Source organism: Bubalus kerabau, chromosome 17 (genome assembly GCF_029407905.1).
Source record: "Bubalus kerabau isolate K-KA32 ecotype Philippines breed swamp buffalo chromosome 17, PCC_UOA_SB_1v2, whole genome shotgun sequence".
In the NCBI taxonomy this organism is placed as follows: Eukaryota; Metazoa; Chordata; class Mammalia; order Artiodactyla; family Bovidae; genus Bubalus; species Bubalus kerabau.
Genome location: NC_073640.1, coordinates 28,160,153 through 28,187,299, shown reverse-complemented (window position 1 = coordinate 28,187,299; position 27,147 = coordinate 28,160,153). Strand labels below are relative to the sequence as shown.

The window sequence follows — 27,147 nt, the reverse complement described above, 5'->3', positions numbered from 1 at the left end:
CCCGGCCCTCTCAGTCTGTCCTCTGCTCTGGACATACGAGAGAACTGTCTGTCTGTCCCCGATCATCCCGTCATACCAGGGCCCGGTTCCGGGGGACTTACCAACAGCACCTGTCTTCCTGCTCCTCACTACACCTGAGATGCAGGGTCAAATGACGCAGGGACCTGGAACAGACAGCACCTTCGTCAGCCACCTTCGACCACAGCTTCAGGATGCCCCCAGGGGGCAGGTTCCCCTTCTTGAGCAGCTGAATCTCTGATTTGGGTCCCACTGCCCTCACCCCCACCCTTCACATCCAACAACCTCCAGCACCACCCTCCCAGCTGAGTTCTGGTTGCCCCAGGGCAATGCCCACCTGAGATCCACCTTCTGAACCTGTGGGCACAGGCTGAAGAGGTCAGCTAGCAGGAGGGGGCTCCTTGGAGGCAGTTGCGTCTGGCTCAGTCTGACAGAGAAAGAGGTGGGGTCCTATGTGAGCAAGTTGGAGCCAAGCAAGATCGGTGGGCAAGAAACCTGGACACAAAGGATGGGGGGCACTGGCAGGTGAGCCAGGCAATAAGGAAAGAGGCAGCGACTCAAGAGGGAAAAATAAGAGCTCAGGGTCAAGTGGGCTTAGGTTTGGCTCTAGTCCTGCTTGTAGGCTGTGTGTCCTTGGACAAGTCACTTAACCTCTCTGAGCCTCAGTTTCCTTATCTGAAAAACATGGACTACTTATGACACACCTTCCTCTAGGGTGTTGTGAGTACTGAAACATTAAGCTTGTGCACTGCCTAACACAATACCCCATGCTTGTTGTGTTGTTAGTATTATACTGCTTCTATCCCAAGGACTAGCAGGTGAGCCCTTGCTGACAGGGAGCGGGAAGATGCAAGCCATAAGAGTTTCTCAAGGTCAGCACTACCAAGATGATTTTTTGGTATTGGGGGCTGTCCACTAGGAAGTTTAGCAGCATCCCAGACCTCTACTCACTAGATGCCAGGAAAGATTGAGGGCAGGAGGAGAAGGGGATGACAGAGGACGAGATGGTTGGATGGTATCATTGACTCAGTGGACATGAGTTTGAGCAGACTCTGGGAGATAGTGAAGGACAGGGAAGCCTGGCATGCAGCAGTCCATGGGGTCACAGAGTCAGACGTGACCAAGCGACTGAACAACTCCCTAGATGCCAGCAGGAGCACAACCTCCCGCCCCCTCCACCAAAGACAACAAAAACGTCTCCATCCTGAGTGTCCCCTAAGGAGCAAAATCACCCACAGTTGGGAAGCATTGCCTTAGAGAAAGTGACATGCTTCCACCTTGCTCCTGGAGGCATCCTTGGTGCCTCCATCTGCCTCGCTCCATCAGCCTTCCATCAGCGTGTCTTGTCAGTTCCACCTCCAAGGTCCACCCTGAATCTATATACTTCCCTCTCCCCTTCCCATTCCCAGCCCCCTCATCTCTTATTCTGGCTGCACAGCTCCTCTGTGCTCTGACTTCCATGCTTGTCCTGGGATCCCTTCTCCACCCAGCCGCCAGACTAAGCTTTTGAAAACACAAATCATTCCTCTCCTTTTCAGGTCTCCTTGGGCAAAATCCCAAACTCCTCCCCATGGCTACCAGGCCCTGTGTGACCAGGCCCAGGCTTGTTTCTCTACCTTCTCTCCTACAACCCTGCTGGCCACTGTGCTCTGGCCACACTGGCCTTCTGCCTGTTCCTTGAACACGCAAAGCTCCACCCTGCCTCAGGGCCTCATGCATGCTGTTCCATCTCCTTGGCATGCTGTTCCCTGCTTTGCACAAGGCTGGCTCCCTCTCCTCCCTCTGGCCATATCCCAGTGTCCCTCCTTAGAGGTGGTCCCTGACCACTCTCGCCATTGTCTAAATCACCTCCAATAATCACTCATTACTATATTACCTGGAAAAATACATTATCACCGTCTGAATTCATCTTATTTGCTTTCACTCTGCTTATTGACCTCTCCTACTACAAGGTAAGCTCCAAATAGACAAGGGTCTGGTCATTTTTTTTTCCCTCTCCGTTGTGTCTCCAGCGTCCCAAACAGTGCTTCAGAGCAGTGTACAAACAGTATGGACTGCGTAATACAAAGTTTAAGCACTGGTGAGAGTCAGGCTGGTCACCTCATTCCAAAGATAGATGAAGAGTCGGGCACTGATGCTGTGTGACCTGGGCATAGAGAAGCCCCTCTCTGGTCTGAGGTTTCCTACTCATTTATTTTAACCTGCAACTTATGTGTCCCAAGGAACCCACCCTTTCCTGGCAGGGAGGAACCATAGTGGGTTCTGTATTTCGACATGGGCTCTGCCACACTTGGGGCTTCCCTGGTGGCTCAGACGGTAAAGAATCTGCCTGCAATGCAGGAGACCCTGGGTCGGGAAGATCCCCTACAGAAAGGAATGGGCAACGACTCCCCTATTCTTGCCTGGAGAATTCCGTGGACAGAGGAGCCTGGTAGGCTACACAGTCCAACACTTGCCCACCTCTGAGAAGTCACATGTCTCCTCCCTCTCCATAGGACTCAGGGATAAGTAAGATCCTGGATGTGACAAGAGCCGTCTCAGGTGGCTGAGAGATCCTTAGCAGGAGTATTTAATGTTGCTGTTCTTAATGGCACAATTTAATTTTCTGCTGTATTTTTCCATCTCAGCTACAGCTGCTTTTGCTCCCTGCTAGAGAAATATTTAAAGTAAATCCTTTTTAAATTCTAAGCAGTCTGAGCTGAAATTAGAAAACAGAGTTTTAAATACTTTGGGGGATGCTGTTTAAATTCCCCTTTTACAGAATTAGATGGTGACCTTTCAAAACGGGTGTGTGACATATACATGACCTACAACTGTAAAGTCTCTTTAGAGGAGCAGGTGACCTTTCTGTGGGTAGGAAGAGGTAAATTGGCCCGGTTGTCACAGGCCTTCCATTCTTCAAGGTGCTTTTAGAGCAACTGTCTTGTCTGAATCCCAACCCTGGGGGGAGGGCGAAGACTATTAGTCCCATTTGTCAGATGAGGAAACTGAGGCTTAGAGGGGTCCAATAACTCCTCCGAGGTTGATAAAGTATTAGGGAAGAGCTGGAAGCAGACTTAAGCTCCAAGTTGTGCCAGGTAAAATTATGAAACAGCTCAAGAGAAGGATGGAGGGGCAGAAGGGAATGGCTTCCCAATGCAAGAGCCTCGTCTCTGCATGGGGAAACGGGGAAACCGGTCTTACTGCAGCAGGCTTAGCTGGGGGAGCTGCGGTAGGTGGTGCAGCAGGGTCTCCAGGCTCTGGTCACTCAGCACCTCGCAGGACAATCTGAGAAACAAAGCATCTGAATGAGCTGGGGGACATGGGGAAAAGCTAGATGGGTTCTATACCAGGACTGCCCAAAACACCCCCTCTGAATACTGGGTCCTTGAGTTATCATTGAGGCTGGAGGAAAAGGAAGGTCATACATGCTTGGAAAATGCTGGGTTAAGTCACATTAATTTTCTTGGCTGCAGGACTTCTCAGAGCCTTTAATCTGCCCTTGTGCCTTGGGAATTTCTAAGGGACTATAGTAGGTATATTTTTCCCCAAAAGACATGGACAAGAAGGATCATTCTTTTGAGGGCCTTGAGGATTGGTACTCGGTGGAACATGCTTGTTAAGAAGAGAATGCTGCCTTAACCCAAGGTAGTGAACAGACCAGTGGCACTTCAGGCATTTAATGGGTCAGCAAAGAAGAGACGCAAGGTAGCTCGGATCTCTGATTGTCCATCAAAACCAGACCAACCAGCTGATCGCTTGTCTAGATGACTCATCAGAAGCCAGCCCACTTAGGAGGAACTCCTGATACCCACCCTGTGATCTCTGCTCTGGCTGGAGGACTGTGTTGACCAGCATCTCCCAGCACTCTGGGATTTACATACAGCCCTCCCTGGGAGTTGGGAGCCACCACCTGACCCCCAGAGGCATTTGGACAGTGTTTTCCTTCTGCCTCCTCCCCTCTTGCTTCCCCTTCTTCTCTCTGTCCCTGTCCTTGGTCCCTTGAAGGCTGCCCTTTCCCCTTGCTGGGGTTGTCAGGAGCACCCCAACATGTGCTTTTCTGGCTGGAGGGGAACCCAGCTTGTGGGGAACAGTGGCAGGGGCCGCCTGTGGTTCTGGAGTTGGAAGCGAGGAGCCTGGCAGGACCCAGGCTGTAGGCTCAGCTATACCTCCTCTGTCCTAGGACTGGGTCTGGGGCTCAGGGCACAGGCAGAACAGTGGCTTTCATTGAGGGGTGGTCTGACCACAAACACCAGTGGCTTTCCACTGGACACCCAACAGACATAGTGCCATGGCCTCTGCTTGGGTCAATGCTGGGTTTACACACTGTTGTTGTTGTTTTTGAAGCAACAGAACCTTTACCCATTACAACATCTCACATGGAATGCTGAAACGTACACGTCATGTACCATGATATAAAAGATATTAACAAGCAGGGGTGAGTGGGTGAGGGAACTCTGGACTAGCTTTGCAGCTTTTCTATAAAACAAGTCACCAACTGTTCTAAAATAAATGGTTTGTTTGAAAATTCATTGGTTCCACACGTCTCGATATTTCAGGAAAGCCACAATGTTCTGTGATAGACAAAAGGTTGTTGCAGAGCTTGTTGAGATCCTGTGTCTGTTAACAACATCACACTCCCTCGTCCTCTGTGTCCATATGTATTTGAACAAGGAGAGAGGCATGAAAGGACACACCCCTGGTGTCAACATAAGGATATTTTTAACAATGATAATGTTAATAATAATGGATAATGAGCTTGTTGCAAGGGCCAGAAGGGCATTGGAAATGGGAGCCAGAAAGCAAGGGAAAAGAAAAAACCTAGGAAAATGGAAAAGAACATATGGGGCAATGTAAAGTGAAACTGCAGAATGTAGCTGGCCTGTGACTTCAAACAGGAAAAAGCTGTATACACAAATGGAGAGGGCCACCAGGACAGACAACGATGCTGAGTTAAAAAGGGAAGGGGTTATTTAGGGGAGGCAGGTTTGTCTTGGGTTTCTTTATTTTATGGTAATTATTATAAGAAAATGACAGCAATGATGATGAAGGCAGGAAAAGTCTGACTGACCACTTTGCAGATGACAAAGCTGAGACCCAAGAGGTTAAAGCCATTTATTTGCCTTAAGTCATCCAGCTGGTTGGTGGCTGAGCCAGGACTCCTGATTCTAAGCCCAGCCTCTGGTCACAGACCCAGGTATTCTGGGGTGAGCTGGTATCCGGGGTGGACGGGATCCCCTGAGGAGGAGCCTTCAGAGTGACAGGTTCCAGCCACAGAGGCAGGCCCAGGTGGGAGCCAGGGTGGGGCTCCCAGGGTGAGGTGGGGGCAGACTGGGGCTCCCAGGTGCCCTGAGTTGAGCAGACAGGAGATGAAGCCCCAGGCCTGGCACAGCCTCTCTCAGGGGGAGGGGTGAGGTGCCTGAAGCTGGGGCCACTGGGAGGCACCGAGCCTCCAGGAACTCCCCTGGGGTCGGGCTGCGGGGTCTGGCAGGAAGGGACCAGGAAGGACTCACCTGGCCTCTAACCAGGCCACCCACACCCCAGGTCACTGGGCAGGTGCCCACGCTGTGGCCCTGGGCTGTGTCCTCAGTACTTACTGGACTTCCAGGGGCCCTGGGCACTTCTCCAGAGACTTGCAGAGGTGGGAGAGGCTCAGGGGCTCCAGCTGACATTCCTTGAGGCTGAAAAGGGGCCAGCAAGCATGATGAGGTCAGGGAGGGCTCAGGGACCCTGTGCAGCCCCCAAACCTGCAGGCCACCGGCCCCTCCCCTGACACGGAACACCCCACCCCCTACAGGCCCCAGGCCCCCTACTCTGACAGTCACAATCAAGGCCCCCTGAGTGCTCAGCAGCTCTGATCCAGTCCCAAGTCCTCCTGGGACTCCTGCCTACATCCAGGCTACCACTTTCACGTACCAGGGTTACTTTAACATCCCTTGGGTTCCCCCTCTTGCCTCCCTGCAAGCCTCCACCCTGCTGGCATCTTATCTGTAACAGTATAAATCTGACCACCCTCTCCTGTGCTGAAAACCCTTTGTGGCTCCCCAGTATCATTAGGGTAAAAGTGAAACACCTTTCCCATGTCTCCACTCTCCTCCACTCTCTCCATATAAGCTCCAGCCACCTAGAAATGCTCCCCGGGAGCCAAACCTTCACTCCCCGCCACCGCCCCCTCCCCACGAGGTGTTTATACCCTGCCTGCTTCCTGCCCCTCCCTGCTCCCCCATAACCCTGTTCAGGCACCAGCTATGAGCTACGGTGTCTCTCTTCTTAGGTGAGGAAATCAACCCCAGAGAAAGGAGGGGCCCAGCCAGGGTCTCACAGCCCCTCACAGTAGGGCTGGGAAGTCTTCCGAGAAAATAACATGGACTCCTCCACAAGGGGAATGTTGGATCCCGCAGTCCCATCAGCAGCCCTCCCAGACTCTCCACTCCCTCACCCTTCACCCCATTGTGGTTACCCCCAAACAAGAGGCAATAAGACGGTACCAGAAGCTCCTGGGGACGTGGCGCTGACCAAATCCCAACCGAGCTCCAGCTCGCAACTCTGGCAAAGATCCAGCAGCCAACAGATCCCTGCAAGCAGGGAAACCATCTTGAGAGGAAAATTCCAAGCATCCATATCGGAAGACGCAACTCATTAGGGCTGGTAGGAGCCCTTGTCACAGTAAAGCCCCTCCCTGGACGGATGGGGCAACTGAGGCCCAGGGAAGGGAAGTCAGAGCGAGGATGCCCACAGCTTATACCTGTCCACGTGGGCAGCACCTGACCAGGTTGAGGGGTGCGAGGACAAGAGCCCTCCTCTTTCTGACCATCACTGTGGGCAGCATTCACATGACTTCCCCTCTCTGTGCCTTGATCCTTCTGGTTTCAAGAACCCAGAGAATCCCTAGAAATGGAGACCCTAGCTCGGCAAGCAAGACCACCCCGGCTTCAGGCAGCCCACTTGCTACCGTGAGGCTTTTCTCTAAGGCATTGTCTGGAAATGCACTCTGCCCAGCTGGCCCCACTTGAGGCGCCCTTGTTCCGGCCAAGGTGAGACCAGGTGGCCTGCCTCCACTAGGGGGCAGCCCGGAGCCCTGGCACAGAAGGAACTTGTTTACCGCAAAGGCATGGAAACTTTTTCAGAGCACCAACGGTTCTTGGTTTCTCAAATGTGATACTCAGCGTGTGGAAGGGCAGTGATTCACAGGAAGGGAGGAGTCTGCTGCCGCTGCTGCTGCTAAGTCACTTCAGTTGTGTCCGACTCTGTGTGACCCCATAGACAGCAGGCAGCCCACCGTTCTACAAAGGTCCCTGGAGGCAGAGACAGGGCTGCTCCCCGCCACCCTCCCACACAGCCGCTATCTGCTGGCACCTGTCTTGTGGTAGCATCACCCGTCGGCTCCGCCCTCCCTCCCACGTGCACACCTTCTGAGAAAAGATTTAAGGCAGCTGATTACTGCACATTAATACGGGGAAAAGGGTTACAGAGGTGATCCATTCCAGCCTGTCAGATATGGGTGGGTTACTCTATAGCTAACAGCGGTCAGTATGGGCCTGGGGGCAGGGGTACATATAGGAGGTGGGGACCAGAGAGAGAGGGGACCATACCCTGTCCACACCTCAGAGCTTCCCCTCCTTACCTGCCTCTTTTGTCACCTCTCAGGATAACGTGTTGGCTCGCAGAGCTGTAAACAGAGAGAAAGCAGTAGCATAAGAAAGGGCCAAGGGCTCCCTTCCCAGGCAGCGGCAAGGCGAGAGACCAGACACGCTGGGTTAATTAATGGTGGCCTGTTTTCTCAGCAAACGGGACAATAAACATACTACATACAAAGCTCACCACTGACAGGTCTTTGATGCTCACAATAAAATCGTCCACGTCACAGACGAGGAAACTGAGGTATAGAGAGACCTAGTGATCTGCTCAAAGCAACCCAGCCAGTGAGCAGTGAGCCTGGACTTTTGAACCTGGTCTTTCTGCTACTGCACCACCTACTCTGGGAAGGGGGACGGGAGGAACGGGCAGACTTTACCTGAAACCAGGGAAGATCTGCTTTGCCTGGCCCAGGGCTGCTTGGCTGGGTGCCTTCCCTTTTTCTTCTTCTTCTTTTTTTAAACTTTAAGTTTTGTATTGGGCCATAGCCAATTAACAATATTGTGATAGCTTCAGGTGAACAGGGAAGGGACTCAGGCATACGTATACATATATCCATTTTCCTCCAAACTTCCCCCCCATCCAGGCTGCCACACAACATTGACCGAGTTCCCTGTGCTATCAGTAGGGCCTTGCTGGTTATACATTTTAAATATAGAAGAGTGTATCAGTCCATCCCAAACTCCCTAACTATCCCTTCCCCCTATCCTTCCCACCAGCAACCATAAGTTTGCTCTCTGTGAGTCTGTTTCTGCTTTGTAAGTTCATTTGTATCATTTCTCTTTAGATTCCACATATAAGGGATGTCATACAATATTTCTCCTTCTCTGTCTGATCTACTTCACTCAGTATGACAGTCTCTAGGTCCATCCATGTTGCTGCCAGTGGCATAATTTCATTCTTTTTAATGGTGCCTTCCCTTCTACACTCTCATCAGCTCCAGAGACCCCACCATTCAGGCGGGTCCCTGAAAATTCAATGGCTACCAGAGAGCGCTCAGTTTCCTTAGAAGTCTCCCAGGGCAACCCAGAGAGTAAGTATGGGACAGTATACGGATTGTGTCCCATGATGAATTTCGAGAAATTTGAGCATTCCTGGAGCTATATTTAATCATTCATCTATTCAATCATTCCACAGACACACACCAGTTGTTCACTGGGCCTGGTATCACACCAGAGCCCTGAGGATGCTGCATCATGAGTGGGACAGACGAGGGACAGGACAGGGTCCCAGGGGCACTCTCACCTGAATTCCAAATGTAGAAGCCACCGCAGAGTAGAGAAGCACTGGGTCAAACTGAACACACCCTCCAGGGACAAATGGTTCTCACTGAGGCTGGAGAATCAGAGGGATGTTGTGGATGAGGTCACTCAGGACTCAATAACACCCTCTTTGTGGTTAGAGCACAGGGTTGGGGAGGGCTGTCCCTCTCTGTACCAGACAATGGAACACTCGGAACCCCAGAGTTACTCAGAGTGTCTCTGCTAACTCCCCATTGTACAGACGGGGAAACTGAGGCCCAGAGAGCAGCAAGGTCTGGCCCAAGATTAAGAGACAAGTTGGTGACAGAGCTGAGATTAGAACTCAGTGGTTCCCTCTATCTAGAATGAATCTGGGGTGACTTGTGCCTCGGTTTCCCCATTTGATCCAGGAGGGGCAGTGCCCAGTGCTAAGTGAAAATGTGAGGCCCCTTGTTGCAAAAGCAGAACAGAGCTTTTCCTCTTTCGTGGCCTGTCAATCCATCCTAGTGGTCTAATATTTACCACTTAATGTAGCACTCCTCAGGCCCTGGGAGACTGGCAGATGGTGCAGACCCTCACAGGCTGGAAGCCACACCAGCAGCCATTCCCAGTATTGACAAGGTCATAGGAGGATATTCTGGAAGGCTCCTTGATAGCTCAGCTGGTAAAGAATCTGCCTGCAATGCAGGAGACCGCGTTTTGATTCCTGGGTCAGGATCTTTTCAGGAGGGAAAGATCCCAGGAGAAGGGATAGGCTACCCACTCCAGTATTCCTGGGCTTCCCCTGTGGCTCAGCTGGTAAAGAATCCTCCTGCAATGCGGGAGACCTGGGTTTGATCCCTGGGTTGGGAAGATCCCCTGGAGAAGGAAAGGCTACCCACTCCAGTATTCTGGCCTAGAAAAATCCATGAACTGTATAGTCCATGGGGTCATAACAAGACATGACTGAGCAATTTTCACTTCACTTCACATCTGCATGACATTTGCCTCCATCAGTGAGGCTTTCCTCCCCACCCTCTGGAGGTTGTGAACAGGAACAGAAGCAACCTCTGCTTGTCCCAGCCTCCCAGAGAAAGGTGGTTGGAATGGGCAGTGCTCTCAAGCCACAGCATGGGTTATAGCCCAAGCCACAGCCACCTCCTTCTGTGTTTCCGTGTGAATTGACTAGAACCAGGAGCTCAGAGAGGTGATGTAATTTGTCCAGGGACACTGGGAACCTAGGACCTGTAACCAGGTTCCTGCGGCCAGGAAGGCTCTCCTTGAAGAGCCGGGGGGGAGGAGGAGCGGGGGGCGTGTGAGCCTGGAACACAGGGACCTTTAAGGGCCTAGAAACTCTGGTTGGCTGCAGGCAAAGTCTGGGGGTTCCTGGCCTCCTTCCAGGGCCCCTCTCCCGTAGTGAACTTCTCCCCTCTCTTGGCAGGTGCTCAGGGCTCTCAAGTCTTCAGTCACACTGCTTTGGATGTCTTCTTTAGTTCAAACCGTCCCTGCCAACCCGGCCAGGGCCCCATCAAACAGCCCCTTCCCCAGGGCCAGAATGGCTGCCAGCTGTTACATTAATCAGGAAAAACTCCCCAGACCTTCCTGCCTGGGCCTTCCTGAGAGCATGCGCAGAGACAAGGAGCCAAGTTTGAGAAGTGAAACCTCAACTCAGAAGCTGGGTTGCAGAGTCATAGAATCCAGTTTCTCTTCTAGTGAGAATCACAGTAGTAGCTACCCTGTCCTGAATAGGACCACCTGTCTGATTTGATCTTTATGATAACCCCAGGTGGGAATGAGATGGGACACAGACTATCCCCCCACCCCTTCATCACCATCCCCTCTGCCCCTCCCCACCCCACACCCTCATCCTGATGAGATCCCATCTCAGAGGCTTTGCCCAGAGGGCTACTCACTTCAAGGACTGCAGAGAACCCAGTCCTGGGAGCAGCCGAGCCAGCAGGGCCACACCTTCGTCCCCCAGAGCATTGCCTGATAAGCTGGGAGGGGCGATGGGGAGGACAAGTCAGTGCAGGGTGGCAGGGGTGGAGATGGCAAAATTTCAAGTTTCCATCCCTGGTACTCAGCGACTCAGTGTCTCCTAGAACTGGGATACGGTCCTGGGCTGCCAGGCTGGATCTTAGCACCCAGCACTGGGTCAGGTGGGGTCCCCCCAACCCCAGGGGTTCTCATCTTCAGGTTTGTGACCCCCGAGGGATCAGAGTTGGGCTTCAAAGTGTCAAATGTTGGGGGGGTGGGCTATGTTTTAGGGGGATGAGTCACGACTTTGACCAGATTCTTTAAGGGGATGCAGCAGGGAACAAACACATGATCTAAATCTTAAGAAACAAAAAAACGCACCACACTAATACCTACCAACTGATGGCCCCACCCACCCACCCGCCAGCCACAACCACTTACTCAAGGTGACCGAGGCGGCAACTTCCTCCCAGCACTTTGCAGAGCAGCTCCAGGCGCTGGGCTTGCAGGGCACAGTGCGTCAGCCTGAGAAGGGCAGAACCACAGCCCTGCAGCACCCACACCGCTCAGCAGAGAGGCCCGCCACCCCCAGACACACAGGTGGAGGGGCTGGTGGAAGGGTGTGTCTGACACCCAGACAGACCAAGAGGGATCGACACATGGCATACAAGGATGTCACACGGGCCATAAGAGTCAGTCAGCAGGCGTGCTTAGCCGCTTCATGTCTGACTCTCGGCGACCCCATGGACTGTAGCCCTCCAGGCTCCTCTGTCCATGGGCTTCTCCAGGCCAGAATACTGGAGTGGGTTGCCATGACCTCCTCCAGGGGATCCTCCCAACCCAGGGATTGAACCTAGGTCTCCTGTATTGGCAGGTGGATTCTTTACCCCTGAGCCACCAGGGAAGACACAGAGATAAGAGGAGAGGAGAGAGAGAGAGATTGAGAGACAGACTGACGGCCAGAGGAGGACAGACAGACAGAGAGGGAAATCTGGATGGACACAGACACAGAGAGAAGGCTGGAAGAGTTGTGATGGGAGCCCTGTGGGGCTGAGCTGAGCCCCTAGGCCTAGGCCCCTGGATCAGGAAAGAAGAGGCTATGTGCTACCCATTCTCTGTATCCAGAGTTCCCATAACTCCTCAGCTACTGGAGGTCTGGAGGGCTAACAGGGGTGGGGACCTTGGGCAGGGAAGTGACTGAGGGGCTGCCCTGTGAGCCCCATGTAGGGTGGGCTGGGCAAGGGAGGCGACAGGCAGGAAAACCAGGCTGTGACAGCAGGTCACGTCCTCTGGGAGCACCCGGGGCTGGGGCCCGGGGACAGACTCTGCACCCGGGAAGGGAGGAGGCTGGAGCCACGGAGGAGCCTGCAGGCCATCACGGTGGTACCTGATCCTCGGGGAGCGCAGAGATGGCTCAGAGGACATCTGGAACATAAGGCTGTCAGGAAACGTAGCCCTGGAGGGACACACACCAAGGCCAGCCTCAGCAAATGCCTTACCCACTGTCTCAAACTCCAGCCTCAGTGCCACTCCCCACCATTCAGTCCCTATGTGAGGCCTGGGGACAGTCAGAGATCTTGGTTTCAACGGGTCCTCTTGACTTCCTGGCTGGGTAGCCTGGGACAAATCACTCAGCCTGGCACTGGGAGAATATAAGTGAATTGCCTTAGTTTGCTGCCTCTCAGTTAACCTTGGCTCTTAGTATCTTTGATCTCATCACCATCTGTGCCTTCAAAGATGTCAGCCTCAGTGGCAAGCAAGCCTTCAAAAGCTCAGATCCTACAGAAGAAGACTGTAGTCGAGCACTGAGCTGAGTCTCTGCCTGTGTGCTGGGCTGGGCAAACCCAGGAAGGAACCCTGGAGGAGGCAAACACCCTCTAAACAGTCCTTACACCAAAGGGAGCCTGAAGTTCTGACCAAAATCAGAGCTGCAGACCAGGGGGTCCTCTGGGTTTAGGCTGCAGGGCCTCAGTCTCCCAGGAGGAGCTCTCTGGCTACTCCACCCCTGTCCCAGGCTGCATCTGGCACCCTAGGGCTCTCTTCAGGTACCACTTTGGGAAAGGGGGGAGGTGGTTCGTCCTTTGAGCCTCCCCTTTTGGGTAGCATCCTAGCTGAGCCTGCTGACTTCCTGCACCTTTGTGAATCTGTCATCCCCACCCACCACGGCTGACTTGCACAGTCTAGCTGTGGAGCTCAAGGAGGGGATGGTCCGGGCTGAGTGCTGGGCTGGGATGACATCAGGGCCCTACCTCTTCTGGATCCCCTCCTGCTCCTCCAGCTCTGGGGCAAACGTGAAGACCACAGTTTTGTGCAGCAGGCTGCAGAGAGAAGAGGGGAGGGAGGAGGCAGGAGGTTTACGGGGTTCCCTGAAGTCATTTTTTTCAGCTGGGCCTCTAAGGGGTCACCCCCCTGCCTCTAGCTGCAGCACTTCCTCTGATTTGCCCTAACATCCTCTGAGCTTTCTGGGGGCCTGGAGTCTTTCTACTGCAGAAATTTCACAAAGGTATAGGCCCTCATTTCCTGGTAAGTCTTTTCTTTCTCTGAAATCAAACTTCAGCTCTGCTTTCTCTCTGCCTCAGGCTGAAACCTCTCTTCCTCCGTCCTGCTCCTCTGTGCCTGGAGGCTGCGGGTGCTCGGCCCTACATGGGGAGGCCACTGCCGGGCCCGGACGGGCACTGGGAGTCCACGGGATGCTGTGACTGACAGTCAGCGCAGCCCTAACCTCGCCTTCCCAACTGAATGTTATAGACACCAGGTTGTCCCAAAAGTTCATTCGGGTTTTTCCATGTAATGGAAAAACATGCATGAACTTTTGGGCCAACCCAATATATTTCCAATTACAAAAGTCATTCTTCTTCCCTCTAGAGAACTTAGAAGACAGAGTAAAGTAAAAAGAAAATAAAGAAAAATCACCCACCATCTCTTCCACCTATCAATTACCACTGATGGTATTAATAACATGTGGAGTGGGCCCTTCAAGTCTTTTCTCTTCTTAATGCAGTTAACAGTCTTTCTTTTTCTTTCTTAAACAATGGATATATTTACAGGTTCTCTTTTAAAAATTAATATTTCACAGGACAGATGAAGCAAGGGTTACATGATGTTGACAGTTATTGGTGGGGGCTGGGGAGTTCATTATACTATTCTCCCTTTCAGTGTGATTGAAAAGCTTTATTATATAAACAATGAATTAAAATTTTTATGTTTACTTAATAGGCCACAGTCTTCCCTCTGCACTAAAGCTGCAGCTGTATCATGGTTCCCTCGAGTTCTCTCTGGAGGCAACTTAGTCTATTTAACTAATAGCATTAATATCCTATTGTTAAAGATTTAAGTTATTTTCAGTTTTTCCTATTACAACCAAGACAGAGATGAACACCCCTGCAGGACTAAGTGTTTGCACCATCATGGTGACCTCTTCATTATAAATTCCTAGAAGTGAATGGAGTAACATTTGCAACATCATAGGGGCCTTTACTCAATTATTATATACAGAGAACCAAGGTCCCCTAATCCACCTCTTGGGTGAACTTGGTCTCCCTTTCCTCCTCTGAGGAGTGTTTAAAGCAGGGCCTCCAAACTAAGTTGAGAGTCCCTGTGGGTGGGGACCATGTTGACATTTATTAACATCTGTCCTCAGCTGCCCAGATTGAACACAGAGACTTATAGAAATAAGGTTGGGCCCCATCTAAGGTCAGGCCCCCTTAGAAGCAGAGTCCCTTGGTCACCATGTACATGATGTCCTGAGGGTCTGATCTCAAGAGAAATCAATAAGGGACAGAGGGAAGCATAACAGGGCAGATCCTTGGCCAGATCCCTTGGGGTGCATGAATAGCACTAAAAGTTTGCCTCCCCTGAGGCAAAGGGGCTGGTAAGTTACACCTCTGCCTCCGTCATTGGCTATTCCCGGTTGGGGGGACAGGGTGGAGGTGTACCCTCCTAGGCATCACCGGATCTTATCCGCCCAGGTCAGTTCTCCAGAAGAGGTATAAACTGTGAGCAGCCAACACCTTTAGTAGCTGGGAATGGGTGCCCAGCTGTAAAGGGGTCTGGTCGGGCAGCAGCAGCTTCTTCTATAGGACCCAAAGGCCCACGGCCAGAAAGAATGCCGAAAACTTGGAGAGGGATGATGGGAGAGCCTGGGAGCTCCACGCTGTGGGTGGCAGTGGGTGACGGTGGTCGGCTGGGAGCTCCTACCTGATATGTAGCTCTGTCAGGGTTTGGCACGTGTTCACCACACTCAGTACTCCCAGCACCCCGGCCACAGAAAGCTCATTGTCACTGAGGCTGTGGACAGGAGGAGGGAGGCAGCCATCAGCAGGTGGTTGGAGTCCCGGCCCCAGACAGCTCCAGCTCCTCTTCCTGGCTCAGCAGCTGGCACTCTTGGAATGTCCTGGGTCCCTAGCCAAAGGGTCTCAAAGGCTTCTGGCCCAGGTGGATGAGCCAAGAGGCATGTGACCCCCTGCCCCACACAGAGAATAAAGTTCTCCAGCTGGAGCAATAAGCGCTGACTTACTGTTTTTGCCTCTCTGATTCTGTTTTCCAATCTGAAAAATAACCACTATTTTAATCCCATTTTTATCAATGGGGAAAACTGAGGCCAAGAAACACTATGTTACTTTCCCAGGATCACAGAGCTACTGAGTGACAGCCAGGGTCTAAATCCAAGGCCAAGAATCCAAATCACTGTTAACCTCAACACCCTCCCCCACACATAACTCACACTTGATGCTAAGAACCCAACACATCCCCCGCAAACAGCACCCTACCCCACGCCATGCATCACCACAGCACACCCAATAGCCCACTACCCTTTCTTTTCATCCCACCAACACCACAACCCATCCTTTCACCCCCAAACCATACCCCTACCCTAACATACTACTTTCCACTCCAATATCCCAACCCAACACACCAGCACCCATCCACCCAATACCCTAAAGCTGCGCCAGTAAAACACTGCATCCCACCCACCATGGGGCGGCTGTCAGGGCAAACTGGAACACAAGCTACTGATGTACACTGAACATGCTCTTCGTGTACAAGCGGTTTTCATAACGGGACCTAGGTGGCGCATGCCAGAGGCAAGAGCAAGACGTGGCTGAACTACTCCAGCCACACTGGAGTTGGGAGAAAGCATGGGAGGTCATGGAGCAGCATCATTTCTGGTGACTGTGGGCACGGGGATCAGGGGTGGCAGGGACCAGCTGGGACTCTGCTGGACCCTCCCTGGTACCCGACAGTGGGGCAGGCAACTCACTCCAGCTTCTTTGTGATGTGCAGTTGGGGAGCAGCCTCTGCCATCAGTTGACAGCCTTCATCTTTGAGCTGGTTCCCTGAGAGGCTGAGACAGAGGGGTCTGATGTCCTGTGCAGCTAGGGTGGGGTGCCCCCTCCACCCTCAGCATTCACACAGTCCCTCAATGACTCTAGTCAAAGCATTACTCCAGTAAATGAGACTCAGTTATAAAGAACAGTGAAAGATTGTGTGCTATACGCCTGAAACTGTCCTAGGTGCTTTCACGATGTTGGATGTTGAATCCTCATAACAACCCTATGCAGTAGGCACTATAATTATCCTCACTGTACTGATGAGTAAACTGACTTCCAGAGTGGTTGAAACATTTGATCAAAGCTGGACCTGGGATTTGAACTCGGGCAGCCTGACTTTAAGGCCCCACCCTCGACTGTTTCCTTATGCTACAACCTACATAATTACTTCTTGTGATGAGCTCCATGCTTATAGGGGGATCTGATCTAATCTGGGGAAAAGAGAAGACTTCCCTGATGTTTGAGTTACTTGCTAGAAAAACTAGGAGTTCAACAGGTAAGGGGTGGGAGAGAGATGGGGGAGGGGGTTCCTGGTAGCAGGGAGAGCACAGTCAAAGACCCTGTGGCATAGCACATTCAAGGACCTGAACAAGAGCCAGTATGTCTAGGTTAAAGATTGAGTGGGGGCTTCCCTGGTGGCTCAGTGGTAAACGATCCGCCTGCCAATGCAGGAGACATGGGTTTGATCCCTGGTCCGGGAAGATCCCACAAGCTGTGGAGCAACTAAGCCCGGGCACCACAACTATTGAGTCTGTGCTCTAGAGCCTGGGAACTGAAATTACGGAAGCCTGCGTGCCTAGAGCCTGTGCTCTGCAACGAGAAAAGCCACTGCTACGAGAAGCCCGTGCACTGCAACTAGAGAGTAGTCTCCCACCTGCTGCAACTAGAGAAAAGCCTAGTTGAAAAAAAAGCTGCAACTAGAAAATCCTAGAAAAGTGCAGCAAGGAAGACCCAGCACAGCCACAAAAAAGTAAATAAACAAATTAAACAAAGAAATAGATAAATAAGATTGAGTGGGAAAGTGGGGTCAGATGGGGCTTGTGGGGTTGTGGGCTGGTTCTGGATCAGACAGTATTTAAGGATTTGGACTTTATCCTGAGCAAGGGGAAGGGGCAGGCAGCAATAAAAGGCAGTTCACTGCCAGGTGGAGGTGGCCAGGATGGAAGCAGGGAAGCCTAGTGAGGAGGCGTCCAAGTGGAAGGTGAGAGTGGTTTAGATTAGGGAGGTGGATGAAGAGGATGGAGAAAAGAGAATGGTCGTGTCATGCCACATGTGGGATCTTAGTCCCAGATCATGTGCGGTTTTAGCTCCCCTACCAGGGATCAAACTCATTCCCCCTCCAGTGGAAGTGTGGAGTCTTAACCACTAGACCACCAGGAAAGTCCCAAGAGAATGTCCCAAGGGAATTATACAGGGGGAAGGACAACTCAGGATAGACTGGCTATAGGAGGAGGGCAAGGGGGCTAAGAGGTTGTCTGATCTGTGTAGCCAGGTGGGTGATGAGGCCCACCTGCAGGTGAGAACACTGAGGGAGAGACAGGCCTGATGGTGGCTGGTGGAAGCTGGTGGAAGCTGGTGGGAGCTGGGTGGAAGTATGTGAATTTGGTAAAAACCAGCTTTTAATCCTGTCTTGGTTCTTGCAATGGGACAACATCAAGGCTGAAACTTTGGTCATCAAGGCTGCCTTCATGCCATTCATCTTGCCCCAACCCAACTTCAAGCCCATTTGACTTTCTGGGATGATCCTGGCAGGGGTCCCATCCTGGTGACATAACAGGACCTCCAGTGATCCCCAAACCACACTCTCAAAGGCATCACCCAGGAGCTGGACATCCTGAGAATTTTCTCCAGTCCCAAAGAGGTCATCTCATGCTACTCTGGGAGGAAGACAGGGTGAGGGACCCTGAGGGTTGTGGTTTAGAAGGTAAGACCTAAGTGCCATGAGCTTTCTGCTTTGCAAACCTCTGTGAGGATAAGGACAGGAGTCAGACTGAGCCTGAACCCTGGCCTGGAGTCTTCCTAGCTTTGTGACTGTGAGCAAATTTACCTTTCTGTGGCTAAATTTCCTCCACTATAAAATGCCCACAGTAGCAGTACTTACATCATAGAGATATAAGGATTAAATGAGAGGATGTATGTCAAAGTGCCTGGTACATGACAGGTGCTAAATAATGGTAGCCGTTCTGATGATCTGATTCCCCCCAAATTCTTAATGAAGAGCGTGCCCTTCCCCACACCATCCACCCAAAAAGCCTTGCCTATGCTGCCCTGCCCTCCCTCCCGCCTCCCGTCCCAGTGCTCCCCATGATACTCACTCCACTTCATCCAGTTGAGGGCCTTCCCGCAGCTGGGCTATGAGCACCTCCACATCATGGACCCCAAGCTGACACTTTTGGAGCCTGAAGTGGGGGTCAGAGCAGAGAAGCTCAAGGTCAGAAGCTACACTATGGCTCCTGTAGCTCTGAGTGTGGCTGCCGGGAGCTGGAGGAGCCAGGAGGCCAGCAGACCTGGGTCTAATCTCGGCCCTGTGTTTCAGTAGCTGAGTGACCTTAGACAGGACACCTAACCTGTCTAAGACCCAGTTGCCTCCTCTACCAAATGGGGCTAATAATGTGTACTTTGCAGGTTTTCAAAACAATTAAAATGAGGTAATGGATATAAAATATTACAGTGCCAAGCACAAAGCAAAGGGCTGTTGAATAACAGATTTCAGTGTTGTTCTTATGACGGATGCTCCTGGTTCAGGCTAGGATGGGTTATTCATATCCTTTCCCTGCCACACATCTGCTTTTCCCTTTATCTTCCCTGCCCCTGCCCTGACTCCTCTGGCAAGGTACCATCTCCCCACATCATATCCCTCCCCTCAGGGCAATGGATCCCACCGTACCTGAGTGCCAGGCTTCTCCTCTGAGCCTCTTTCCTCTGGTTGGCATTTCCCTGTAAGTCTGGGTCTCTGGCAAGAACAAATCCAGCATTGGCTCAGGAGACCCAGGCATGAAGGACCAAACCTTTCCCCTTAGTTTCTAGGAAATGATAACCCTACAGCATGACCCACAGTCAATGAGTAGCAAAGATGGGTGCTTGAATGTACTGAAGGTGCTATTCAACAAAGCAGCAGAAAACGAGGCCTGCAGTCAACTGGGACCTTGATTCAAATTCTGGTTCTGCCATATTTAGCTGTGTGGCCTTGGGCAAGTCACTTCATCCATCTGAGGCTCCACTTTCTTTTTTTAAAAGTGGGATGACAACATCCAACATATAAAGTGATTGAATGAGACAACATATGGTCAAGTGTCTAGCACAGGCATAAAACTGAAGCTTAGTAAAAAGAAGCTGTTATTGTTAAGATGTGATGGTCTTCACTTGTACCATCTGTGGTTCAAAAGGCTGGGAGAATGGATGGAATGGTACATAGGTGCATATGGTAGGAAACCAAGAAAGGACTGGGGGCTGCAGGGAAGCTGGGACATCACAGGTTTTCACCAACTTCTAGAGCGGTGCTGTCCAAAAGAACTTTCTGCAATGACGGAAGTGTTTTCTATTTGTGGCATCCACTATGGGAGCCACTCGAGTCACTCATGGCCATTGAGCCCTTGAACAGTGGCTACAGTGCTGATGAACTGAAATGTTCATTTTACTTAATGCTAATTAATATAAAATTAAATGGCCAGAGGGGCATCATAGCTCTATGCAGTCAGAGGGTAAAAACATATTGGTCCTCCCAAATCCTTATGAAAAAAGTAAAAGTGTTAATTGCTCAGTTGTGTCTGACTCTTTACAACTCCCTGGACTATAGCCCACCAGACTCCTCTGTCCATGAATTTTTCCAGGCAAGAATACTGGAGTGGGTAGCTATTCCCTTCTCCAGGGACTTCCCAACCCAGGGACTGAACCTGGGTCTCCTGCATTGCAGGTAGATTTTTTACCATCTGAGCCATCAGGGAAGGCCCCCAGATCCTTGAATAGGTGAGTAAATTGAGGCTCAGAGTCTTATGAGGACATACAACTTCATTTATCTCTTGAGTCTCACAAGGGGGAGGTGTGACAGAAGCACATAAAAAAAATTTAACGGGATGGTAACTTCCCTATTTCTGCCCAGCCAGGAATGGCCAAGCTGGAATCCACGAAGAGCTGAAACAGCCAGCATTTGCATGGCAACTGGATGCCAGCAGTGTTCTAAGCACTTTAAATGTGTTAATTTATTCAATTCTCAGATCAAGTCTAAGATGCTGAAACCATAATTGCCTTCCTTCTTTTTCAGTTGGAAGTGTTTCCCTGCCTAGCAATGCCAAACTCACTGTCTTCATGCCCTCCCTAAGGGTCTGATCACTCTGAGACTTCTGAGGATACCTTCTCATCACAGGAGCTGGATGTGGTCCAGAGACACTAGAGGAAGCTAAAACCTTGGCCAACTCTGAGAAGTAAGTCATTTCTCAGGGAAGCAGTAGCAAGAAAATCCCCCTGCATTCCAGTTCTTAAGTTCTTTTGCAATTTCCCCCACAGCTGCCTAAGCCCAGATTGCTTCTCAGAATGAGCCCAGACTAGCTCCATCCCTAGCTTCTTACCCTTGTAGCTCAGGATCTGTCTCTGTGGGCGGGGAGAGGAGGAAGATGAGGTCCGTCTCCCTGTAAGGTTGGACACTGAGCTGTGAAACCAGTACATCACCCCCACCTGTGCGCCCCAGGCTGCCCCAAACCTCCAGAGAAAGCTGATTTGTAATTCACAGAGAAACAGCAGAACTGGTGAGAGTGCTCAAAATCAGACAATTGCGCAAATTGCTCCAAGTGCTCAAAATGTACAATTGTGACTATGACATTGCTAGATGAATCCTGAGTGGTTTAAAAAGTCAGGAAAACACTTTTTCTTTTTCTTTCTTTTTTTGCTAGAAAAACAATAAAAATTAGGACTGCTGAGAGTTTCTACAGGAGTCAGTGTTTCAGGATTAAGAGGCATGAAATTTGATCTACCCCGTGACCCAAACTGGCAATGCTAGTTCAGCACCACGGAGAGCGACATGTGACTCAGGATTCCTTCCACTCTGCCAGTAGTTCCTAGATTTGCTGATTCATTCCTTCATTCATCCACCCATCCATTTATCTTTCCATTCATTCACTATTTATTGAGTACGAGGTGCCAGCCTGAGTTAGGCTCTGGAGATATCAATGTGAGTAAAACAGACTCACGCATACACATATAGGTCTTACAGACCAGTGGCCTCCTCCTTTCCCATCCCCTACTTTCTCCTCCCCCTTTTTCAAGACCTTGAAGGCAGGACCCCACTCCTGCTCACCTGACCTGCAGCATCCTGACGGTAGGGCACGTGACCGCCACCTTTGTCAAGGAGAGTAGTGTTGACACGGAGACATTGTTGCGGCTCAGGCTGCATGATTGTGGCAAGGGTGCCAGGAATGAATCTCCCTTCCCATCCACCCCAGACTCTCTTTGTCTCCAAAGAATGGGGGGGGGGGGAGGGTGTCTTAGGCAGGGGCAGTAGAAAGACTGCTTACTCAAGTTTCTGGAGCCGTGGTAGGCAAGAGAGTACCTTCACGATGTTTAGCACTTCCCTGTCCTTGAGCTGATTGTCCTGGAAGCTGCAGAGAGACCAAGGCCCAGTCCCTCAGCCCTGGAGTTGGGAGACTTGGAAGCCCCACTTGGCAGGTGACAGGCATGGCCATCATCAGGCAGAAGACACAAGACAGGGGCCCACAAGAAGTTCATGGTATCCAGCAGTTCCAGGTGGGAGGAGAGGCCCTCTGATGGCTTCACTTCTGTCCCTGTTCAGTCCCCCTGGGGGAGTTTCTGCCTGGTGGCCCAGGGGATGCAGATGATGGACAGTGAGGTCTCATGAGGGGTGTAAAGACCCAGGGCCCTGCACTCAGGGCTCTAACTCAGGATCTGCCTGAGACCTGAGTTCATCAGGGTCTCTAGGCTCCCAGGTGATGAGCAGACTGGGACACAGCAGAAGTGGCTCCCGGCCTCATCTCTGGTTCTGATTCATCTGGAACCCTAGGCCAAGCACTGTCCTTTCTGACCTCACATTTCCCACCTGTCTACAACCAGCTCTGCCTGGATTCTGAGCTGGAGGGACAAAAGAGATAAAGAGTGTAAGGGTGGCTCTGTGTGGAACCACTTGGTCAGGACAAAAGATTGGTGACAGTGAACTTGTTGACATTTACTTTTCTTTTGTAATTATTGAGAGTGATCTTCATCTTTTCTCCAATCACCCAGAGTGACCGTGAACAAAGACACCCAGCAAAGGGGGTGGAGTAGAGCTGGGTCCAGCTAATGCTCCTCTCAACAAGCAGTGCACCCTGATGCTGGCTGCATCTGCCTGGATGAAGGGGTGACTTCTAAAGCTCATAAAGGTGCCATATAAGGTAGCAGAGGTCCTGCCAGGGAACTGCTGGAGAGGATCCCTGGCCCCACCCTTCTAAGGTCACACATCACAGATACAAGGCAGGAGTATATTTGTGCCTACGTGTTTAGATGTGTATGTGGATCTAAGCGTGCAGGCATATTCTGCTGCATGTTTGCATGCAAGTGGGGCATGTACTTAAGTGAGCAGGTGAGTTTAAGTGTGTATAGACATATGTGCATGAATGTGAAGGTATGTGTATGCTTCGTGCCTTTATGTGTACCCACCCAGCACCTGCCTACACACTGCCATCCCTTCTCTCAGGGTCACAGAAAGAGGGGAGGGTGCCTCAAAACTCAAGCTCCTTCAAGATGGCCCAAAATATTAGCACTTCTCTGGGAGCCTTGAGTTTGGACCCAGTCCCACCTGTTTCTCAGGCTGATGCCTCCTCTCTCTGGGTCTCACTGAAGAAGTACTGGACCAGACCCTAACGAACACACAGCACCCAGTCCAGGCCCAAGGGGGGCCCTGGGCAGTGAATTCTCTCCTCAACAAGTGAGCCCTCCTAGAGATCACTCACCTGACCTCCTCCAGCTGTGGGCAGAAGGGCAAAGCCTCCACCAGGTGGCTGATGCCTTGAGCAGTGATCTTACTTCCTGCTAACCTACAGGGGAAGCAAAGATGGCAGGAGGAATGGGGATGGGGAAGGGGGTAGACCAGGACTCTTCCCTGTGTATGGCGGAGGGAAGGGAGGGGAGTTTCAAGCATCCCCAGCTGAGGATCCGTCTTGGTTCCAAGGTCTGACTCACCCCAGCTTCTTCAGGCTCCCCATCGTTGGCAAGCTCCTGGAGAGGGCTTCTGCAAAGGCGTCCCCACACTTCCTACTCTTAAAGCTGCCACAGGAAGAGGCAAAGTGGCAGAAGATCAAGAATGGGCAGGGCTTAGAGGAGGTCATCATTTCCCCTCCTCTGAGAGGAGGAATTTAATACAGTAATGGCAGTAGTAGCAGTAGTAATAGTTGTTGTAATTGCTGCAGTAGAGTAACAAATACATATATGGCAAACACTGCTGACTTTCCACCAAAACCTACCCTCCACTACGGCTGTAACTGTGGACATAGTTTTCCAGACAGAGGTGGTGTTTCCCAGCCTCACCTGCAGCTCAGTATTGATCATACGACTCCAATTATGTTGTCACCACTGGAATGAGGGTGGAAAGGATGTGCGCTAGTTCCAGGACCAGCTTTAACACATTGGGCATGACTAATCCATCTTTTCACTTTTCTCCCATGCCAGAGCACAGATGTGTCTGTGCCCATGCAGATCAAGATACCCTAGAAGATGATGGAGCAACCATGGAAGGAACCCGGGTTCTTGCATGATCGTGGGAGCTGAGCCATCCCACTGACCTGGACCATTTACTTCTGAGTCTTCTATAAGAATAATAATAATAAAAACTATGTTATTTAATCCACTGTATTTGGCCAGGGAAGAGAGGGGTTCTTTGTTACTGTACCCTAACCTTTTTTTCTAGCTACTACACATATTGAGCCTTTACTCCTGCTGGGAATTGTGTTAAGAAGTGTTTTCCATGCATTCTCACAACAACCCTATGCATTAGGTACAATTACTGATTCATCTGAGGGATAGGGAAACTCAGGTTGCAAGGTTAAAGAACCTGTCCAAACCCAATAGGCTCTAGTAGCACAGCCTGGATTGGGGTTCCAGCCCATTACTGAGGGAAAGGGAGGGAAAGACTGAATCCAGGAACCATGACTAGAGGACATCTAACTAGACCCCAGAGTTCCTGGCAAGGCATGGAGCTTCCTCACTGTGTTACAAGCTAAAGGGCAGTAAGTAGGGCCCCGTCTGTTCTTTATATAATCCATTAGTTAATTAAGCCATGCCACGTGGCTTCTGGGATCTTAATTCCCCAACCAGGGACTGAACCTGCGCCGTTGTCATTGAAAGCATGGTGTCCTAACTGTGGGACAACCAGAGAAGTCCCTGCTATGATATTCAAGATTCTTGCTTTGCTTCTCTCAGCAGGGGTCTGCCAGACTGGCTGGCCTCCACTACCCCCAAAGTCCAGTTCTCTCCCAGGGATGTCCCCAGGTCCTCCCCAGAGCTCCCTTGTCCTCACTCTCACCTGAGATTCTCTACCTGCCCACAGCCTGCCAGGGTTTCAGGGCAGCGGGGCTCCAAGGGGCAGCCCTCAAAATCCAGGTGGATGGGGCCATCCCTGTGCCCCAGGATGTTGGTCAGGGAGGCCAGGTCGGCGTAGGTCAGCAGGAAATTGTGGAAGGGCAGCTGCTGGGGGAGGCTGTGGGCCATGAAGCTGGCCAACTCAGGATCCTGCGTCTCACCCACACAGTGACACAGCTCTACAACCTTGGGCCCCGTGAGCCGACGGGTGGCCAACTTCTTCAGCGCCTGCAGGACTACCTCCTGCTTGGCAGCCACCCACTCCTCCTCCTGCTCAGCCAGGAGGCTGAGGAAGGAGCAGCAGGCACGGGATGCCAGGCCGGCCAGAAAGGTGGGCAGGTGGTCCGACAGGCCCAGTCTGGCCTTGGTCCGCTGCACCCAGCGAGAATGGAGGGTGATGTGTTGGCTGAGGGTCTCTCTGTCCACCTGGGGGCTGGCCATCAGGTGCAGGGCTGCAAAGAACTCCTGCAGGCTGAGGTGGGAGAAGGCGTAGCCTGTGTCCTGGTGCCCGGGCCCCATGCACACGCAGAAGGAGGTCAGCAGACCGAGGGCAGCCCCAAAGGCCAGGGTGGATGCGGGGATGTCTCCTGCAGAGAAGATGACCTTCCCTGACTCCAGGCCACTCAGGGCCACCTCCCCGAGACCCAGCAGGGGCTCAGCCCACAGGACCCCTTCGGGGTTGAGGGTGAGGAGCATCTGCACGTAGTTCTGCGTCATGGTGGGCAGGAGGGCCGCAGACTGGCCTGGAGACCTGCCAGGAAGCAGGTGATGGAGGCAGAGGCAGGCAATTCGGCACAGCGCGGGCACTGCACACATGCTCCAGAGGTGTCTGTCCATCCGCAGCTCCGCCAGGGCCGCCTCCTGGGACGGCTGGTCGCTGAAGAAGTGGTTCACATACTCCTCCACCCGCGGGCCGTCGAAGCCCCACATGTGGACCGTGGCCACCTCGGTGGGCAGGCAGGCGGGCAGCTTCCCTGGACGAGAAGTGGCCATCACCGAGCAGCCAGGCAGCAGGGTCCCACGGCAGAGGCGGGAGAAGAGGGTGAGGGCTGACGCTGGGTCCTCGGGGTCCGCGGTCTCCTTGTCGGAGCAGGGCTGGAGGATCTCGTCCAGCCCGTCGAAGATCAGCAGGATTCCCTCCGCGTTCTCCTTCAGGTGCTGGAAGACGGCCTCCGGGCTGGCCTCGGGCCTCAGGTACATGTCGAAAAGGAGCTGCGGCAGCGTCAAGGAACCTGTGATCAGGTTGAGCTGCCGGAATTCGAAAAGGAACACAGCCTGGAAGCGGTCCAGCTGACCATCAGCCCACTTCTGGCAGAGCCGGTGGGCCAGCGTGGTCTTGCCCATGCCTGCCTTACCCAGAAGCACTATCACTCTTGGGCCCTTGCTGGCCTTGGTACTGAAGAGGTCCCGAATGTTCACATCGGTGCCGTCTTCTGCCTTGGGGTTCCCTGTTGTGGCACCCTCCTGAGTGTGGAAGGGCGCTGAGGCCCGGCTCCATTGCAAGATTGGAGGGACGTAGGCTTGGTGGAAGGCCAATGGCTGTCCCAGCCCGGGGGTCCTGTCGCCATAGCGCTGCTGGGCAGAAGTTCTCAGTAGCTGCAGGTACCTCTTGGCCAACTCTGCAGGGGACAGGGAGATGGCATGAGAGCAGAATGCCTCCATGCCCCCAGCTCCCCTTCCTCCCCCGAACCCCCCTCCCCCTCATCAGGTGGTTGGGAGCCTGCAGCCTCAGCTCTGCGTGTGGGTATGGGGGCAGAGATGTCAAGGGCACACAGGTGGTCTTGTGCCACCCAAATTCCCAGAATTAACTGGCTGTACAGAAGCACAGGCTTTGGCTGCCATTTACACACAGAAATAATGAATGGGGACGTGTGGATCATGGCTCTTGTTTGTTTTGCAACAACGCAAGTGGCATAGTTTTCAAAATGATGGGGGAGAGGAAAGGGGGGCACTTCCTTTGCAATATCTTATTGGAACAAACTTTTACTATGATACCAGAGTAACCTGCCTTTGCCACCACCTCCCCCCGACAATATTTCAGTTCTGCGAGGTCAAGGATGAGCACCAATCACCTATGGGCCCCGGTTCTGACCAATCAGAACTTCCAAAACCGGTCAACAGTCAACGCCTACAGTGCCAGGTGTTGACTTTAACTGCTGAGTCATTTGGGAGATCTTTGGTAGCTCAGGGGAGGTATTGGGGTCTCAGGGAGGGCTCCAATGTTGAGGGACACTGGAGATGCCCACAAAGAGGGGGGACCCCTGACATAGTGTCCTGTTTTATATTGATGCAAACCCTCTGACCGGCTGCAAATCCTCTGGCTATGCCTAATGGGGCTGGGTATCACAGCTGGCGGGACAACTGGTAGAGAATGAGAGAAGCTTCTGTCTGTCCTGACTGGTTCTCAGTAGCCTCCATGTCTCCCCGGG

At 52.1% G+C, this 27,147-nt stretch overlaps 1 protein-coding gene across 5 annotated transcripts in view; it reads right to left on the bottom strand.

Moving 5' to 3' along the window:
* Nucleotides 1–27,147, bottom strand: part of NLRC5 (NLR family CARD domain containing 5) — a 92,167-nt gene that overhangs the window by 23,662 nt on the left and 41,358 nt on the right. For 4 of the 5 annotated variants that reach the window (XM_055554387.1, XM_055554390.1, XM_055554386.1 and 1 more), the window contains 21 exons: nucleotides 24,663–26,337; nucleotides 23,324–23,407; nucleotides 23,095–23,178; nucleotides 21,667–21,750; nucleotides 21,450–21,539; nucleotides 20,725–20,784; nucleotides 19,047–19,112; nucleotides 18,475–18,558; nucleotides 16,090–16,173; nucleotides 15,027–15,116; nucleotides 13,079–13,147; nucleotides 12,217–12,285; nucleotides 11,271–11,354; nucleotides 10,766–10,849; nucleotides 8,878–8,967; nucleotides 7,622–7,666; nucleotides 6,486–6,572; nucleotides 5,595–5,678; nucleotides 3,202–3,285; nucleotides 356–445; nucleotides 102–164 (listed from right to left, as the gene is read on the bottom strand). In XM_055554387.1, the coding sequence (XP_055410362.1) occupies nucleotides 102–164; nucleotides 356–445; nucleotides 3,202–3,285; nucleotides 5,595–5,678; nucleotides 6,486–6,572; nucleotides 7,622–7,666; nucleotides 8,878–8,967; nucleotides 10,766–10,849; nucleotides 11,271–11,354; nucleotides 12,217–12,285; nucleotides 13,079–13,147; nucleotides 15,027–15,116; nucleotides 16,090–16,173; nucleotides 18,475–18,558; nucleotides 19,047–19,112; nucleotides 20,725–20,784; nucleotides 21,450–21,539; nucleotides 21,667–21,750; nucleotides 23,095–23,178; nucleotides 23,324–23,407; nucleotides 24,663–26,337 (3,250 nt within the window). The remainder of the gene's footprint in view (nucleotides 1–101; nucleotides 165–355; nucleotides 446–3,201; nucleotides 3,286–5,594; nucleotides 5,679–6,485; nucleotides 6,573–7,621; nucleotides 7,667–8,877; nucleotides 8,968–10,765; nucleotides 10,850–11,270; nucleotides 11,355–12,216; nucleotides 12,286–13,078; nucleotides 13,148–15,026; nucleotides 15,117–16,089; nucleotides 16,174–18,474; nucleotides 18,559–19,046; nucleotides 19,113–20,724; nucleotides 20,785–21,449; nucleotides 21,540–21,666; nucleotides 21,751–23,094; nucleotides 23,179–23,323; nucleotides 23,408–24,662; nucleotides 26,338–27,147) is intronic. The other variant, XM_055554391.1, reaches the window with a different exon arrangement.